Below are 19,951 nucleotides of genomic sequence, written 5' to 3'. Positions count from 1 at the left end.
CGCGTAATTTATCTTTTTTTCTTTTTAAAGGCAACTTTACCTACCGCCAAAAATTGGCATAACTTCATGCTTGGCACCAACTTCATGACATTTTACTAGAAGAGAGCATTATTTATGTTCTTTAATTTAGAAAGTTTAATGGTTAATTTTGGAGAGATGAAAGTTATGGACAGTTTTCCATGTTTTCCCCCTTTTCATTTAGTTTGACGGTTGTTTCATCTAGCTGGCTTAAGGCTTTCGGTCTCTTTTCCATTTTGTGAAAGAAAACATTTTTAAAGAAATGTTTTTTCTTTAAATGTTTCTTTAAAGAAACATTGTAAAATAAATATACGGAAACAACATCCGCATACATAGTTTGGCCCTGTTTTCTTTTGGGATGATTTAAATGATTAAATTGGTTTGTTTTGAAATTTAAAAAAAATGCTTTTCCATTGAAGTCCTTATTATTTGAAATCCTAACGTGCTGAGCTCAAAGACTGGCTAGCTAAGGTGTAGGAGGGTGGGGATTATAAAATCTACGAAAAACCTTGTTTGATTTCATCTTAGTTAGGATCCAGCAGGGTGATGATCTAAGACAGTGAGGTTCTCCAAGCTCCCTGAAATATTTCCTCCAACATACTTCGCAGGTTGTGATCAAGAAAAAACAATCAAGAGACCTCAAAGGAAAGCCATTGATCATCTCTGAGCCACAAATAATAAAATAAAATATTATTCTAATCTAAAGAAAGAAAGAAGCCCCTGCCATAAAATTCCGGACCAGGTGGACAACACCACGGAGATCCAATCTGGATCCCCCACTATCTATCTATCTATCTATCTACCTATATCTATCATCTATCTATCTATCAATCATCTATCATCTATCTATCCATCCATCTATCATCTATCTATCTATCTATCTATCTATCTATCTATCTATCATCTATCTATCATCTATCTATAAATCATCTATCATTATCTATCTATCTATAATCTATCAATCATCTATCTATCATCTATCAATCATCTATCCATCCATCCATCCATCCATCCATCCATCCATCCATCCATCCATCCATCCATCCATCCATCCATCCATCTATCTATCTATCTATCTATCTATCTATCTATCTATCTATCTATCTATCTATCTATCCCGCCCTTCTCCAGAAGGACTCAGGGTGATGAACAGCCAAAGGTAAACACAAAGAATACAAAAATTTAAGAACAGTTTTAAAAACATATTAAACAATTTTTGGCCCAACAATTCAAATACCCCTTTTAAAATTCAAATTAAAATTTAGCAATGGGAGAAGTTAGGCTTCCAGCTACACAGAATGAGGACCCAGGGCAGGCTTGGGCGACCCCCTCCACAGCTGCCTGGAGATCAACCGGGTGAGGCTCCCCCAGACCCCGTTTCGAATCAATGACGCCCCCCACCCCACCCCACCCCGGAGCCTACATTCGCTCCAGGGGATAAACTAAGGTTAATTTTCGGGGTGGCTTAGCGTGGGGAGAGAAGGTAGCCCGTTTCTGCTGCACCCCCCTTGGGCTACGGAGGCCAGGGACAGCGGGCGCCCGCGGGCGCCCTCTTGCAAAAGCGTGGAGGGGGGTGAGCTCGAGGCTTTGCGCGCGGCGCTGAAGCGGATCTTTTGCGCTCATCCTCACCACCGCCCCCTCTCCGGCCGCGGCCCGTGCGCAGGACAGGGAGGGAGGGAGGGATGGGCGCTTTGCACACGCCTCGCTGACCTCGCGGCCGCTATAAAAAGCCGGCGGCAAGGGAGCTCTCCAGCATCCTCGCCTGTTTCGTTCGCCTTGGGCTCTTTTGCGCTTCTTTCTCGCTCGTTCTCTTTCTCTCTCGTTGCGATGGATCCTCAGAATTGCGGCTGCGCCACCGGTAAGTCTAAGCTTCTGGTTTCCCACCAGTCCTGCATTGGGGGGCGGGGGGAGGGGGGGTTGCATGGTCTTTAAAAAAAAAAAAACTACCCCTCCTCAATTTAGAAACCCGGTTTTTTGCTGCGGGGAACCGGCTGCCCCGAAACCAGTAAGCCAGGATGTGTTTAGCGCAAAGAGATGCGCGGAAAATGCTGCGGAGAGAGAACCTATGGTCTCCGCGGCTTTCGTTGGGCTGGAGTCTTTGCCGGACCTCAATGGGTTGGGAAAGCGGTGGTGGTGGGGTTATCCGTCTCCTTCGTGCAAAGTTGGAAAAGGGACCTTGGAGGTCATCTAGTCGAACCCCCGGCCCAAGCAGGAGACCCTGCCTACACCATTTCTAACAGATGGCAGTCCAGTCTCTCTCTCTCTCTTTTTTAATTTGATTTATATGCTGCCCTTCTCCGGAGATTCAGGGCTGCTTACAACGCGTTAAGCAATAGCCTTCATACTTTTGTATGTTTTATACAAAGTCAGCTTATTGCCCCCACAAACCGGGTCCTCAATTTACCTACCTTAGAAAGGATGGAAGGCTGAGTCAACCTTGAGCCTGGCCGGATTCGATCTTACTTTAATTGCAGACAGCTGGTGTTAAATTGCAGTGCCTTGTCTGCAGAGCTATCCAGGCTCCTTTTTGAAAGCTTCCAGGGATGAAGCTGCCACAACTTCCTAAGAGTTGTGCTCCAAGAGAGATCCGTTTCTTCTCCCCGAACACCCCAGAACTCTTTCTGGGTGTCTGGTCTGTAACTAGGGGGGGGGGTCTAAGCTGCCCCCCCCCCCACGGACAGAAGCTGCTATTAACTATTTCGTGCAGCTGCCTGACACTAAGCGGGCAACGCATGCTGTAGAACTGTAGTTTATTTATTTATATTTATTTATATATTAATCAAATTTCTATACCGCCCTACTCCCGAAGGACTCAGGGCGGTGAACAGCCAAGATAAAATACAGATAATACAAATATTAAAAATCCCTTAAAATTATTAAATAGTTTGGCCGAAACACAGATTAAAACACCCAGTTTATAAAATCACGAATTAAAAATTTAAAAGAGTTCTGGCTTTGGCGTGTGCCTTTGGAAGCCTATAAAACCATGGTTAAATTGTGGCTTAATGTGATTAAACTATGAGGTCTGTTAAACCATGGTTTAAGTGCATGGCTTAACCTGAGGTGTCTTCCCTCTCTCTGCGTAGGCACACACATTTAAGTAGGAAGAGTTTTGGGCGCACTAGGGAGACTTCGAAGAGGGGGGAAAAAAATCTCCGGAGTCCTGGTTTAAAATGCTAGGATGCCCATAAATTTCCTTTCTCGGCACTACATTGGCTACATTTATTAAATGGCTACTTCACTAACCTGAAATGGGACTTAGTTTTTGCAGAAAGATTGGTTTCTAAACCTTTTTGCAGCCTTTTATTAAAAACTGAGGCTGAAATCTATTTTTGCTTTAAGAGCTTTTGCAAACTCCCATCTTGTTAGGGATACTATGCTCAAATTTTCAGTGTTTCAAAAAACTCCTAGCAGCTGTTCCAAAAGGGAAATTGGTTTTCCTGTTGCTAATTTATTCCCAAATTGGGTTGGGTATTTTTATTTTTATTTTTGCAAATGTAGAATTAAAACTCACTGGGAAATGAAGAAAATTGCCATGAATCTGCCTGTTCTCTTTGCCACTAGTTCCTTTGAAGAAATATCTTGATTTTCTACAAGTCTAGCAGTTTTGACAATCTCCCGGAGGCTGGGGGAAAAAAATCCGCAGGGGCTTCCATAGAAACCTGGCCTAGATCCTTGGCATGAAACTAGCAACCCCAATAAGCGGAGAGCTGTTCCAAGTTGTTCAATGCTACATCTTGATGTCAAACTTGAGCAAGTCTTAATTGCTTAAGGCCCTGCACAAATTTTAATTGTCCTGGAAAGCGGGCAAAAAAAGATTCAGCTGAGAAAAGAAATTTGTGAACTGTTCCTGTATCTGGAGATAACTTGTTGTAATGAAAGGGGTTTGAATCATGGTTTCAGCCAATTACCTTTGTTCTTTCCCTTCCTTTCTTTAACATTTCAGGCAGCTCTTGCTCCTGCAATGGATCCTGCAAATGCAAAAACTGCAAATGTACTTCGTGCAAAAAAAGTAAGTCTTATTTTCTGGAAAATCAATTGGGGGTTGTTCAAATCCAAAGGTCAAGGTTTTTGAGAAGAAGAGGGGACGCTGTAAGTCATCTGGTTTGACAAGACTAAGTAGTCCCATTGGAACTATCATGAATAAGTGTCTGTGGGTTTAGATATAGAGCGAATGCTCTTGAAATATGTTAAAGTTTCAGTTCATGTAATTGCTCTATGAAGTCTCCATTAGAATGGAAACTAAGACATGAGAATGGTTGCAGAAACTGGGTATGTCTAGTTTAATGAAAAGGACTAGGGGAGACATGATAGCAGTCTTCCAATATCTCAGGGGCTGCCACAAAGAAGAGGGAGTCAAACTATTCTCCAAAGCACCTGAGGGCAGGACAAGAAGCAATGGGTGGAAACTAATCAAGGAGAGAAGTAACTTAGAACTAAGGAGAAATTTCCTGACAGTTAGAACAATTAATAAGTGGAACAACTTGCCTCCAGAAGTTGTGAATGCTCCAACACTGGAAGTTTTTAAGAAGAGACTGGGACAGCCACTTGTCTTGAAATGGTATAGTGTCTCCTCCTTGAGCAAGGGGTGGACTAGATGACCTCCAAGGTCCCTTCCAGCTCAATTCTAAGGTGTATGCCATTACGATGTCGTTGAGGTTTAATCCCTATGCATTCTAGAGAATTTTATTCTGAGCAAGGATGATGTTCTTGTCTTGGGTCAACCTAACCAGGTTTTATAGATAGGGGGGAAGCTACAATAAATTTCTTGGTTGAACATTTTATTGGGGTGTGTAAATGGGGCAAAATACGACTGTCCATTTGGAAACGTGAGTCACATTGAGATTGAATGTGGGAACTGAACTGGTTCAGTTCAGTCTGATATAGAAAACCCAATGCTATGCCTTCAAGCAGGGTGGATTTGATTTAAATCGAGTTGATTTAAATCACAATTTAAATCATGATTTAAATCACTAGTAAAAAGGCTTGATTTAAATCAACTCGATTTAAATCATAATTTTTAAAGAGCAACTGTCATCTCTGCTACTCCTTTGACCCGCTGTTGACTCACCGATAGTCCCAGTGTTGCAGAATACACAGCCTCATGCTACATAACTAAGCTCCATTTCATGCTGAATAAACTAAATTATTGATGTATCTTAAATAGAAAACTATCTTACGATAGATTTTTACCCCAAAAGTTTTTTATTAAAATAAATTCAATAAAAATCAAAAAAATCCGATTTAAATAAAAAAAATCTGATTTTTTTTGATTTTTTTAAAAAAATCATTGATTTTTATCCACCCTGCCTTCAAGTATCCCAAGTTGATTACTGTACCCCATTTCTCACGTTATTTCAACTCCTGTTTCTCTCTGCTCCTTCCAGGCTGCTGTTCCTGCTGCCCCGCCAGCTGTGACAACTGCGCGAAAGGCTGTGTCTGCAAAGACCCTTCCCTGAACAAATGCAGCTGCTGCCCCTGAACCCCCCCTGGCCACTTCTTTTTGTAATTATGTTAAATCTGTGGTGCAGTAAATAACGATTTTTCAGGCTACAGCGACATGTGTTGCCCTTGTGTTTTTTTAAAAGCCTGAGAGCATGAAAATAAAGCTGACTTCAGACAAACGCAGCCTGTTTGGGTTTCTGTTTTTTGGGGAGTGGGCTTCTTCAAGTGACTAACCTGGTTTTAAAAGTGGTCCGCTACAGTGGAACTCTGGGCCGAGTCTTTTGAATATATCTCGGTTTCGTTAAACACGGTGTTCTAAATCCATTTGCAATGTGGTTTGCTTGCTTTTGGAGCCACAGAGTGGATTTTACATATATGTAAAAATAGCCTATATATCCTGAACACTAATATATATATATATAGAGAGAGAGAGAGAGAGAGTGTGTATTCAGGATATATAGGACTGCACATCAGAGGTGGGTTTCAGCAGGTTCTGACCAGTTCTGGAGAACCAGTAGCGGAAATTTTGAGTAGTTCAGAGAACCGGTAAATATCACCTCTGACTGGCCCCACCCTCATCTATTCTCTGCCTCCCGAGTCCCAGCTGATTTTGCAGTATCCTTCCCCTGGAGTGGGGTGGGAATGGAGATTTTGCAGTATTCTCCTGGAGTAGGGTGTGAATGGAGATTTTGCAGTATCCTTTCCCCTGCCACGCTCACCAAGCCATGCCCACAGAACCGGTAGTAAAAAAATTTGGATTTCACCATTGACATAACCCCATCATAATTGCAACCGTCATAAATGTGAGTCAGTTGTCAAGCATCCAAATAAGAAATTTTGTGACCATGGGGACACTGCAATGGTCCCAAGTGAAAAAATGTCACTTTTTTCAGTGCCGTTGCAAACTTTGAATGTCACTAAATGAACTGTTGTAAGTAGAGGACTACCTGTACTAATTCCTGCATTGCTGATTCCTTCTTTCTTCCCTCCCTGTCTTCCTGAGACGAGAAAGGGCAGCACCTGTTCTTATGTGAGCAGGTGGAAACCTAAAGAGCAAGGAGGGCTCACCTTAAGTCTCATCAACCTAATTATAACCTAACTTGTTCCAAAACGGGAGAGATGACATCTTGGGCTGCAGGCAAACCAGAGGAACCGCAGGAGGTGGGAAGGAAGTAATCTGTTTAGAGACGAGGTGGCTGAAAACTGGAGAGACAGACAGGTAAGTTTTCTCTTGGGGGCAGGGATGGCCCTGCGTGGATCCCAAGGTGAGATGATAAACCTACAAGTAGAAGCTTGTTCCTGTATAGCTCAGTATTTCTCAGACACTTTTAAGATGTATGGACTTCAACTCCCAGAATTCCCTTGTTGCCGGGAATGAGAAACATGAATCTTGAAGCTGCCATTTTGGGAAAGGATATGTGGGAGTCCTTACCTGGTCTACTTTTTACCTGCCCTATAAGAGAAATGGATTTACCTGACCCCAGGTACTTATTATCATATGCAGTGGACTTGTATGAAAGCAAGAAAATTGTCAGATGTAAATGCCTTATTCCCTAATGTGTAAATAATGTATATATGAGATATCAGGGGTTAACTTATTCTTTGACTCTTAATGTATTCATAATTCACCACTCCCACTCTTGGCTCCACCCTTTGTATATATAAGGAGCCACCTTCACCATTTTCTTCGCTTCTATCTGTGAATATTCAGTGAATATAGAATGCCTATTATAATTAAAGAGAAATATATTTAAACCTCTAACTCTCATTATTATTATTGAGTCTGATCCTAAAAATATTGCAACAAACTGGTAGCAGAGGATGGTTCATTGACTCAATAAATACCTAAAAATGTCTAAGAAAGATAGGCCCAACACCAGGGCCTACAGCAAAGAAATAGAAACTGAACAAGAAATAATCAACGAATCCACAAACGCGATTTCGAGAGAATCCGAAGAATACACCACTGAAGAAGAAGAATTAATAAATGAAAATGATGGCCAGGAGGAAATCGAAATAGAAAATAACGAACTCAGGTCAGAGATATTGAAGTTATTAAAAAGCCAGAAGAATGATGAAAGCCTCATCGCGAACCTCCAAGAAATGCTGAAGAACAGCGGAGCAGCGAGAGAGAAAAACATCGCTAAAGAGAAACCCAAAGACCAAACAACTGTGAGTGATATGACTACAGAGAAAGTCGTTATGAAAAAGAAAAAATGTGATCCCGCGCGAAATTTTGAATGGCAGCCATCTTGGTTTCAACAAGCCTCCAAAGTGAGCGAAGCAGAGCCAATCAAAATGCTCAGTTCAAAATTTCTGGCGCGAAAAACGTTATCAGACAACGAAAGTGAAAAGGAGGATTCAAACTCTTCGGAAGAGCCAGAATCAGAAAATGAAGACGACTTAACGAAATCCCAAGTAAAGTCAGCAATGAAGACGCTTTTTGCTGCATTTGGGCCAAAATTAAAAATTTCCAAAGCGCCAACGAAGAAGCAAGCGAACAAGCCGATACTTCAAGACCTGCACGCTCCCATCCTGACTTCGAGAGCGACGACGCCCGAGCCCAGAGAGCCATGTCGATTCCGCCCTACACCGCAGACCGAAGCAAGTGCCAACGCACCCAAAAGAAAGAGAAGAACAGTCGCCGCCATCAGAACTCCTAAGACCGAGCCAGAGACCGACTCGTCTGAAGAGGAGCGGAGCGAGCGAGCTACAATGGAGAGAACCTTCCACGACGACGTCAAAGAAGAAATGAACAACGCGCATGTGCGAAACTACGTAGACGGTCCGGAAAGACTTGAACTGGCCAGAGAACCGCGCAGACTCGTTGCGAGCATCCCCATGCCGTTTTGCAATTTCCTACACTTGCGAGACCACGGACTACCTCAGGTTGTAAGTAATGGACAAAATAATGTGGGTAACTTACCCAGTGACTTCCCAAAACTTAGGGTTGATGGCATTAATTTACAAGAATGGTATCAACAGCTCCAGGTTGTCTTTATGAAAGAAAATTTACTATTTTTTATCACTAGTCCCCCAAGAAGACCTTGGACTTTAAAAATAGATTATTTTCACCATAAGGCATTTTTCTTAATAATATCTAGCGTGTCTCCTGCAATGTATCATAGCATCAAACCAAATCTAACTGTTTCAGAAATAATTCAATGCATGTTTAATTTGTTTCACAGCGATAGTGTAGCTACCACCACAAGAATGTCTAAGGACTTCTTTTCTTCCAGAGTAAAACCAGGGGTTTCCATAAGTGAGCATTTAATATCTTTAAACAAAATAAGAGCTGAGCTGCATTTGAGGGGGGAAGTGATTTCAGATAAAACAATGAAAAGTGTTATTATCAACTCACTTGATTCATCATGGGATAGTTTTATGTCACACTTAGACACCATCAATCTAGGATATTTATCAATAGAAAGTCTGTCTAACAAATTGATAGCAGAAGACAATTCAAGAAAAAATCGTTATAGCAATCACACAGAACACAAATCTTTTAGGAAGGTAGCTTTCCAAGAAAAATATAATGAAACTTTTAAATGCCACAATTGTGGGTCCAGGGAACACAATAGAAGAGATTGTCCCAAAATTTCAAAGGAAAGACATAGGTCAGAATATAGGAATAAATACAATTATAGACAGTCTTCAACAGATAGACATAAATATAGAAGCCCACCAAATTACAGAGAAAGTAGAGGGGGCAGAGAAAATTCAAAAGAGAGAAAATCTGGTTCACTGAATGGACTAAATAAACAAGACAGCACTAAAACGCAACAAAATGAAAACAATAATTGGCTTATTGATTCTGGGGCAACTAATCACACCACTAATAACAAAAATATATTGTCTTCATTTACAGAAGATAAGTTTGTAATAAAGGTAGCTAATCAAGAAAAAGTTCAAGTATTAGGCAGAGGGAATGTGACCTTGCCTAGTCTAGGAAAAATAGAGGGGGTATTGTTAATACCAGAAATACCTCATAACATACTAAGTGCCATAAAACTAAGCAGAGATTCTGACATCAATATAGTTTTCTCAAAGGGAAAAGCAATTCTAGAAAAGAATAAAACAAATGTAGGCACTGTGATGATTAAAGGAGGCCTACCCTATCTGATAACAAAAGAAAGATGGTTACATAACATTGATTCAAATATGGAAGATTGTATTGAGGCAGATGATGAAAATATTAGTAACAGTGGCAATGATGAATGTAAAATATCTCATGATCACACAGATACACACAATGAGAAGAAACCAAAAATAGGTAAACCAATTCATGACGAGTGTGCTCACATCTTACATAGGAAGTTAGGACATGCAAGTTTTCCTGTAGTACAAAAAATGACTGAACACGCAGAAGGTGTCAAAATAAAAAATTGTGAAAATTATTTGGAATGCTCAGTATGTAAATCTACTAAACTAAAAACTAGTCCCAGGCCAAAAAAATCCACCAGATCAACTAACAAAATTTTTGACTTAGTACACATGGACTTAGTTGGCCCATTAACTCCATCAATCACTTATAGGAAACGTTACTTCCTAACAATAGTAGACGATTACAGTCGCTATGGTTTTGTTTACACATTAAAACACAAGGATGAAACCTTTCAAAAATTTAAGGAATTTTACAAATGCATAGAAACACAACATAATATCAGAATAAAACAAATTATGACAGATAGGGGATGTGAATTCATGTCTAAAGAATTCTCCCAATGGTTAAAGGATAGAGGAATGCTACATTACACGTCTAGTCCATTTTCTGCGTTCCAGAACGGGATTGCAGAGAGAAAGAATTCCACATTACAAACCATGATTAGGTGCACATTAGAGGATGCTGGTTTAGGCAAACAATTTTGGTCAGAAGCCTTACATTATTCAAATTACACTCAAAATAGAACCTGGTCCAGTATTGTGAATAAGACACCATATGAGGTGATGTATAATAGGAAACCAAAATTAGCACACATGCACATATTTGGGGTCACTGCAGACGTACACATACCTAAACAGTTGAGAAGAAAGGGAGAAAACGTATCCAGAAGACTAAGATTTATGGGATATGAAACTGGCACCAAAGGGTACAGATTCATTGATAATAATAATAAATTTATAGTTTCCAGAACAGCTGTGTTCCATGAACAGGCCAATTGGTCTAAATTACATCTTAATGAAATATTTCCAAATAAATGCAAAGATACAAAATCTCGTGAGGAAAGGACAATAGAAAATCAAAATGTCAACAAAAATAAAAACAAAAACAAAACATGGACAAATAGTCAACACAAAATAAAGACAGACACATTAACAAAAAAGGAAGCAAGATATTTGCATGACTACCATAGCAAACCAGAAAGAGCTATTAGGAACAACAGAAATCAAATACCAAATAAATACAGAGATTACATAATGCATATGGATGGTGAACAAATAACACCTAATACATATGAGGAAGTATTAAAACTCCCTCGTGAAGAAAAGGAAAAATGGGAACTAGCTATGAAAAAAGAGATGGAAAGTTTGCAAGGATTAAATGTATTCACACCTGCAATTGCACCTAAAGATAAAACAATTATTGGTACCAGGTGGATTTATAAAATTAAGAACCTAGAAGGAGGCAATACCTTATACAAAGCTAGATTGGTTGCACAAGGTTATGCACAAAAATATCCGGAGGACTATACTGACACGTACTCCCCCACAGTAAGAACAGAGAGTGTTAAAACAGCTCTAGTAGTAGCATCCGCACTCAATCTTGATGTATTTCAATATGACATACAGACTGCGTACCTACACGCAAAACTAGATAAGGAAATATATGTAAGAGCACCTCACAGTCAATACACTAATAAAAATGAAATTTGGCTATTGAACAAGAGTTTATACGGATTAAAGCAATCTGGCAAAAGATGGTACGATTGCTTGGTAAAAGTACTTAAGACCATGGATTTCAACGCTACCACTGCTGATAACTGTTTCTTTGTCAAAAAGAGTGATGATCACATTGAATTTGTATTGATTTATGTAGATGATATTTTATATATAGGAAAACACAAAGAGAGAAGAGAAATCTTTGTAAACAAGCTAAATGAACATTTCTCGTTGAAATCTCTAGGTAAAGTAAACAAATACCTTGGTGTACAAATTAACAAAACTAGAAGGGGATTCAAACTTACTCAGAAAGATAAGATTATTGAACTTCTAAACAAATGCAATTTAAACAATGCCAAACCTTGTGACACTCCTATGCAAACTGATTTCCTTAGAAATACTGATGAATCTTCCCCTGAATTCAAGGATAATACATTTTATAGATCAATCATAGGTTCACTTCTTTATATATCTAATTGGACTAGGCCAGATATTGCATTACCACTTAATTTATTATCAAGGCATGTTAGCAAACCAACAATGTATCACTGGGAAGCTGTCAAAAGAATCTTAAGATATCTGAAAAGTACATTAGACTTTTGCCTAGTATTAGAACCTAGTGATAATAAAGAACCAAAACTTACATGTTACGCAGATGCGGATTGGGCTGGAGATATATCATGCAGAAAAAGCACTTCTGGTTATATTTTTCTGTTAAATGACTGTCCAGTTTACTGGTACACTGGTAAACAAGAACTGGTAGCCACTTCAACCACAGAAGCGGAATATGTTTGTTTATCCAAAGCTGCAAATAACCTTGTATGGTTTAATGATTTAATTTCAGATGTTTGGAAAAAACCTACTTTGCCTTTTGTTATGCATGAAGACAACAAAGCAGCCATTGAAATATCTAGATCCGATGCCATTGGACAAAGATCCAGGCATATAGATATAAAATTTAAGCATGTGAGACAATTGTCTCAAGATGGATTTATCAAAGCAGTGCATTGTGATACCTCTGAACAATTAGCTGACATATTGACGAAGCCTTTACCTTCTAAACAGCACAAATACTTAACTTCCAAATTGTATGTCTTATATTGTCCTGAATCTGAATGTAATTGGTGTTGTATAGCGAACCGGCATTTAGAGGGGGATTTGTCAGATGTAAATGCCTTATTCCCTAATGTGTAAATAATGTATATATGAGATATCAGGGGTTAACTTATTCTTTGACTCTTAATGTATTCATAATTCACCACTCCCACTCTTGGCTCCACCCTTTGTATATATAAGGAGCCACCTTCACCATTTTCTTCGCTTCTATCTGTGAATATTCAGTGAATATAGAATGCCTATTATAATTAAAGAGAAATATATTTAAACCTCTAACTCTCATTATTATTATTGAGTCTGATCCTAAAAATATTGCAACAAAAATATTGGAAGAAAATACATACTTGGTTGGAAAAGATGATTAAGCATCATATAGATCTGAAACCAGAAATATTTTTGGGGTGTATAATGCATGTACTGACAGCAGCAAGGATTGTATTTGCACAATATTGGAAAAATGAGAACACTCCCATCAGATGAGGATGTAATTCAGAAAATATTAGACTGTGCAGAGATGGATAGATTGACTTTAAAAAGAAAAGACAAAGAAGACATAGAATATTACTTGATATGGAATATGAGTGGTTAGAGAGAAGAGGTAGAAATTAGATGAAAGATTATTGCTATGTATGAATTAAATATAAAGACGGTTTATAATTATAAACATGCCAATATAATTAACAGAATTATAAAAAGCTAATATAAAGAGAAATTTAGTCAAAACTATTCTGTTACACTATTACTACTGTCACCAGTATATGTGTTAATATTTCTTTTTATTCTGTGTTTTTGTTTTTTGTTTTTGTAAATGATATACCCTGACAATACACTGTATTCAAAATGTTTATGAATACAAAAATAAATATAAAAAATGGATCTAAATGTGGGCTTCTGGGAGTTGAAGTCCACATTCTCACCCCACTTCCGAGCCTACCAGAAGTTGGGAAACGGGCCATTTCCAGCCTCCGGAGGGCCTCCGGGGGGGGGGAGGCTGTTTTCACTCTCCCCAGGCTCCTAGAAAGCCTCTGGAGCCTGTGGAGGGCGAAAAACAGGCCTACTGGGCCCACTGTGCCATCGTGTGCCAAAAATGGAGGGAGCGCGGGGAGCGGGGCGCATTGAATTATGGGTGTGGGCACACTCAGGCACAACCCCCCATGCTCCCCACGCTTTTGGCACGTGACGGCAAAAAGGTTAGCCATCACTGGTATATAGGGTCTTTTGCTTGAGCAGGGGGTTGGACTAGAAGACCTCCAAGGCAGTGGTGGGTTCCTCCTGGTTTGGCCCGGTTCGACGGAGCCGATAGCGGTGACGATATGACGTCACCGAACCGGTTCTCTTTGTTCGGGAGCTGGGCCCTCCCGCCTCGCCCACGTTATTCTTACTTTTTATTTGGCCCCGCCCCCAATCTATTCGCTGCCTCCCGAGTCCCAGCTGATTGGCTAGAAGGAAAAAAACTGTTTAAACTCTTGCCGTGGGGCTTCAAAGGACTATCCTACAGCTGATCAGTGTTAAAAGGCAGTGTGGTGGTAGACCAGGACGCTCGAAAAACAAATGGGTAGACCAGGATGCTCCAAGAACAAATAGGTAGACCGGTACAGCTCTGCAAGCAGTTAAAAGCCTGGTAGACCAGTACCTCTGCTAAATCCTAAAGAATTGTCACATGACCATCAAACCACGCCTACAAAGTAAGCCACGCCCACAGAACCGGTAGTAAAAACTTTTAGAACCCACCCCTGCTCCAAGGTCCCTTCTAACTCTGTCATTCTGTTATTTGAGTAGTGTATAGATTTAACTTGGATCGCTGACCATTTAATAATAATGACACGTTTCAAGGGGGGGGTTCTTCTCCTTTATTTAAAACCATCCAAAACATCTGCTTAGAATATGAGACACAGAATATTCCTTCTCCAAAGGACGCGTCCGCCTTCCCATATCGATACTTGCCTTCTCAACGCACGTTTCTGGATGTTCTCCTCATCTCTACAGCTCAAAGAAAACAAGAACCCTTATTTACAAGCGGGGCCCAGGTGTGGGGCACAGAGGACCATGGGGAAACGTGCTGGCACCTTTTTGCCAAGGTTACGAAGGAACATGGCTTCGGGCTGAAAATACAGTTTCTCACCGTTCGCTGCATTGCTGCCGTCAGCAACTTAGAGATGTGTAGAGGGTAATTCTCCAGCAGGATTCAGGTCTTTGGTAGCCAAGGGCAAAAGGGAGGGAACTTGTGTTTGCAGAGAAATTCGCACAGCGAGAACGTTGCTCTTCTAACGAAGTTCTCATGGAATTCGATGAAAGGGAGGAAGCTTGGAACAACTGTTCTCAAAAGAGAGGAGATGCTTGCGTGCATTTTCCCAGGTGGTATTCTAACTCTTCTTCAGTCCTTAAAGGGATAAGGAATGTGTGTGTGTGTGTGTGTGTGTGTGAATTTGTGTGCATGAATAATCTGTCTTTGTCTGCACTATCATTTGACAGTATGCAGCCTTCTCATGCTTTCCATTCCAAGAATCAAAGAGGAATTCCTACCAAGAGGCATTTTATTGTTTGATCAAACTTTTATCCCACTTTTATTACTTTATAAGTTACTCAAGGTTGTGAACAAGCCTAAGTACTTCCTCCATCCTCCTATGTTTTTTCCATAACAACAACCCTGTGAGGGGTGGGTTACGTTGAAATTGAAGGACTGGTCCAAAGATACCCAGCCAGCTTTCATGTCTAAGGTAGGACTAGAACTGGATAGCTCTGCAGACAAGGCACTGTAATTTAACACCAGCTGTCTGCAATTAAAGTAAGTTTGAATCTTGCCAGGCTCAAGGTTGACTCAGCCTTCCATCCTTTCTAAGGTAGGTAAATTGAGGACCCAGTTTGTGGGGGCAATAAGCTGACTTTGTATAAAATATACAAAAGTATGAAGACTATTGCTTAATGCACTGTAAGCCGCCCTGAGTCTCCGGAGAAGGGCGGCATATAAATCAAATTAAAACAAACAAACAAACTCATAATCTCCTGGTGATTGGTCCAAAGTTACCCAACTGGCTTTCATGCCTAAAGCGGGACTAGAACTCACAATCTCCTGGTGATTGGCCCAAAGACACCCAGCCAGCTTTCATGCCTTAAAGCAGGACTAGAACTCACATCTCTTTAGCTTTCATCCCTGGGAAAACAGCCCTCTTTTTAAGATTATATAAAACACCTGCAGAATCTGAGCCGATCGGTTATCACGGTTAGGATGCTCCTAGCTCCCTCCAGATGGCATACACATCGTCCAAAGTTGGTGCCCTTTAAAACATAGGATAATAGGGTTGGAAAGGACCTTAGAGGTCTTCTCGTCCAACCCCTGGCCATGGCAGGAGGTCCTATACCATTCCAGATTTTCTTTGTGCTCGATGGGAGGGATATACATTGTGTCAACTTGCAAAGCTTTCAAGTTGCCATGAGCAGGAGGGAGGGAGAACTGATAGAGCTGATTGATTTCCCTAACTGAAGTGCATTCCATACATTCTTCCTGACCGCAATCAGAAGGAGGGTGTTAGGTTTCACAGCCAGCCAAAGTGGTTAATTGGAGAATGTGATTTATGACATGGCCAGAGAGGAGGGGAGAGACAGGGTCACAGGGGAACGTAAATCTACGTAGGATCAGTCCTAACTGCATCCCAGTATTGCTGGAATGGTGCTCCTAATAAATAAATATATTTCCTTTGAAGTTTGGATCATGGCTCATGAATTAATTAGGGCATCTTTTGGAAACTTGACACATTGCTTGTAGCAAGAGGAGTGGATTGGGGTCTGTCAGGACAGATATGAAAATGAGAAAATGGGGGATTTTGAGAAAAACCTCAGGAATCCATTGTGGCAGAATGAGGATAGAAGAACAGATGACTTTTCTTAAAGAATAGACTCAAGTTGTTAGGCAAAGGCCAAGATGGAGGACCTCTAGAGATCCTTTTCTTACAGAAGTTCTTCAAAACTTTACGGATGGATTCAAATCATAGTTTGTTTACCGCTCCTGGCGATTGATTGAATCACTATCTGTAGGATTTGTACAAGATGGCTTACGAGCCTTGGTGGCTGGTTGCACAGGACGTCCTAAATCAAAACTTAGCCTATCTCAAAATGGCGGCATTTCTCTCAGGTTTCACCTAACAAATATCTTTACGGGCTCTTTTTATGGCCAGAACTAGAGACAGCCAAGAGGAAAATTCAAATCCTCTTTGTAATAGCAACAAGGCTCAGTTCTTGTGTCTTTTTATCTGACCAGTGTTATGGTATTATCGATGGTCCACACAGTCAGCCAGATATTCAGACTGGATTTTACATTTTTATCCATCTATTGAGAGTCCTTTCCGAGGACCTGGGATATGCAGATGTTGTTGTTTGATGGTGTTATATGATTTCAATGTGCATGGCTCACAATAACACTCCAATAAAAGAGAATTTAAAAACCAGTATACAAAGCGTAAAGACGATCAAAAATCACTTTAAAACAGAAGTAATCATGATCAACAGCGAAATCCATCCTTGCATCAGCTCAACATAGCCATTATTTTAAAAGAATATTTGATTAAAAACAAGCTGAAATATATATTTTATATTTTATATATACACTGCTCAAAAAAATAAAGGGAACACAAGCAGAAGACATCCGAGATCTGAATGAATGAAATAGCCTTATTAAATACTTTGTTCGTTACATACAGTAGTTTTGTGTTCCCTTTAGTTGTTTGCGCAGTGTATAAACTACTGTATGTAAAGAACAAAGTATTTAATGAGGCTATTTCATTCATTCAGATCTCGGATGTCTTCTGCTTGTGTTCCCTTTATTTTTTTGAGCAGTATATTTTAAACTAGCTTTAGGCTTGATTGTGGAGCAGAATCCAGAGTTTATCTGGCAATAACAAGCATCTGCCCCATTTCAGAATTCAACAAAGTTAGCAAATATATATATATATATAAATCAACTTATGTGCTGCATTAAGCACAGAAGAGTAAAAAAAGATCAAGTGCCAAGTTCTGTTTTAAACAAGATTTTCCAGTTGCTGTAATTTCTGATATTTATCGGTATTTCCAACAAAAACACACTTATTCCATCTAGCTGGGCTGGCTTGATCCCATCCTCTCAGTTTTAATTGATTCGGTTTTAATCTGGGTTGTTTTAAATTATTGGGCCAAAATTATTTAATTGTTTTTAAATTGTTTTTAAACTTTGTATACTATGTTTTATTTTGGCTGTGCACCGCCCTGAGTCCTGCGGGAGAAGGGTGGTATAAAAATAAAAATAAATAAATAAATACAATAAATAAATAAAATAAAACATTTGTGTGAATAACAGCTTCCTAGCTTTTGCCAACTTTGAGTGAGTGGCAGCTGAGCCTGGTTATTGCAAGGGATGGTTCTAACTGCAGGTTGTGTATTTGTGTCCTTGGCAGTCTTACTACTACTTATTACTATCAGTTCAAGCCCTGCCATAGACTGAAGACATCATTTTCATCCACAAGTGCCTGATGCCACCCAGTGGATACTTTTAGCATGACAGTTTTGTCTATATTACCATCCAAAATACCTTTGTGCCTATCACCAACAGAGATGATGCAGGGGTGAAATCCAGAAGGTTCTGTCAGGTTCTGGAGAATCAGTAGCAGAAATTTTGAGTAGTTCGGAGAACCAGCAAATACCACCTCTGGCTGGCCCCAGAGTGGGGTGGGAATGGAGATTTTGCAATATGCTTCGCCCAGGAGTGGGGTGAGAATTTGCAGTATCCTTCCTCTGGGGTGGGGTGGGAATGGAAATTTTGCAGTATCCTTCCCCTGGAGTGGGGTGGGAATGGGGATTTTATTTATTTTATTAAATTTATTTATTTTATTTTATTAAATTTTTTTACTGCCCTTCTCCTGCTGGACTCAGGCACAGCCTAGAATAAAAAAACATCCCAATACAGTATCCCTTTTTTTGCAGATTTTGCAGTATCCTTCCCCTGGAGTAGGGAGGGAATGGGGATTTTGCAGTATCCTTCCCCTAGAGTGGGGAGGGAATGGAGATTTTGCAGTATCCTTCCCCTGGAGTGGGGCGGGAATGGGGATTTTGCAGTATCCTTCCCCTAGAGTGGGGAGGGAATGGAGATTTTGCAGTATCCTTCTCCTGGAGTGGGGTAGGAATGGAGATTTTATTTATTTTATTAAATTTATTTATTTTATTAAATTTTTATACTGCCCTTCTCCTGCTGGACTCAGGGCGGTGCACAGCCTAGAATAAAAAACATCCCAATACAGTATCCTTTTTTTGGAGATTTTGCAGTATCCTTCCCCTGGAGTGGGATGGGAATGGAGATTTTGCAGTATCTTCCCCTGCCATTCCCAAGCCACGCCCACAGAACCGATAGTAAAAAAATGTGAATTCCACCACTGCCGTAATGCCCAGACTTTTTCCTTCGTTACCCCAAACCACTTATCAGAAAGTGTTACTGAGCGTTGATCACTGCCATTGTTAAGTTAGTAACACGGTTGTTAAGGGAATCATGGCTTCCCCAGGAACTTTGCTTGTCAGAATATCGCAAAACACATGATCACATGACCCCAGGACACTACTAAGGCCATCATAAATATGAGCCAGTTGACTAATGTCTGAATTTTGATCGCATGACTATGGGGATGCTGCAAACAACAACAAAAAAACCTGGTCGTAAGTCACTTTTATCAGTCTTTTGTTTTTAAGAAGAGACTGGACAGTCACTTGTCTGAAATGGTATAGGACAGGGGTCAGCAACCTGTGGCTCTGGAGCCACATGTGGCTCTTTCATCCCTCTGCTGCGGCTCCCTGTTGCTGGTCGGCTCCACAATTGATAGGGCTTTCAGTTAGGACAGGGAGAGGAAAAAGGACGCCATGCTAGGAGGAAACTCTATGGTGGGGGAACCGGACTTCCGGTCAGCAGAGGAAGAAGGATGCTGTGCTAGGGGAAGACTATGATGGGGAAACCGGACTTCCGGTCGGCTCCAGAATTGAACGGGGGCTTCCGGTTAGGACCTTTGTGGCTCTTTGAGTGTTTAAGGTTGCCGACCCCTGGTATAGGACAGCGATGGAGAACCTTTTTGGCAACGAGTGCCCAAACCGGAACGTGTGGGCATGCGTGTGCATATGTGTGTGCCGGAGCACTGGAAACCCAAAGATCAGCTGGCTGGCGACAGTATGCCTGTTTTTTGGGCCATTTCAAGGCCAGTTTCCGGCGCTCTGATGCCCATGAAGACCAGCTGGCTGGTGTGCCGGAAACCAGATTAGCTGGCGATGGAGCGCGTGCCCACAGAGCGCTTTGCATGCCACCTCTGGCACGCGTGCCATGGGTTCGCCATCACGGGTATAGGATCTCCTGTTTGAGCAGGGGGCTGGACTAGAAGACCTCCAAGGTCCCTTCCAGCTCTATTCTGATTCAGTGCCATTGTAACTTCAAACAGTGATTAAATGAATAGCCTGCCGTAGGTTCATAGACCTATGGTTTTACCTGATC

The 19,951-nt window shown here is 40.7% G+C and overlaps 1 protein-coding gene across 1 annotated transcript; it reads left to right on the top strand.

Moving 5' to 3' along the window:
• The first annotated feature begins 1,629 nt into the window (after nt 1-1,629).
• On the top strand, nt 1,630-5,646 carry LOC117670383 (metallothionein B-like). Its single transcript, XM_034425467.3, has 3 exons — nt 1,630-1,876; nt 3,965-4,030; nt 5,406-5,646. The coding sequence occupies exons 1-3, from the start codon at nt 1,846-1,848 to the stop codon at nt 5,498-5,500; spliced, it is 192 nt and encodes a 63-aa protein (XP_034281358.1). The 5' UTR covers nt 1,630-1,845; the 3' UTR covers nt 5,501-5,646.
• The last annotated feature ends 14,305 nt before the right edge of the window (nt 5,647-19,951 follow it).

Source organism: Pantherophis guttatus, chromosome 11 (genome assembly GCF_059756535.1).
Source record: "Pantherophis guttatus breed Tessera chromosome 11, ASM5975653v1, whole genome shotgun sequence".
Lineage (NCBI taxonomy): Eukaryota > Metazoa > Chordata > Lepidosauria > Squamata > Colubridae > Pantherophis > Pantherophis guttatus.
The sequence above is the reverse complement of the archived record's forward strand: the minus strand, read 5'-3'. Positions and strand labels throughout refer to the sequence as shown.

Excerpts from the sequence above, each read along its gene's own strand:
- LOC117670383 (XM_034425467.3), top strand. The coding sequence starts at position 1,846 with ATGGATCCTCAGAATTGCGGCTGCGCCACCG. Across the intron at positions 1,877-3,964 it reads GAATTGCGGCTGCGCCACCG|GCAGCTCTTGCTCCTGCAAT; the intron begins GTAAGTCTAAGC and ends TTAACATTTCAG. Across the intron at positions 4,031-5,405 it reads ATGTACTTCGTGCAAAAAAA|GCTGCTGTTCCTGCTGCCCC; the intron begins GTAAGTCTTATT and ends TGCTCCTTCCAG.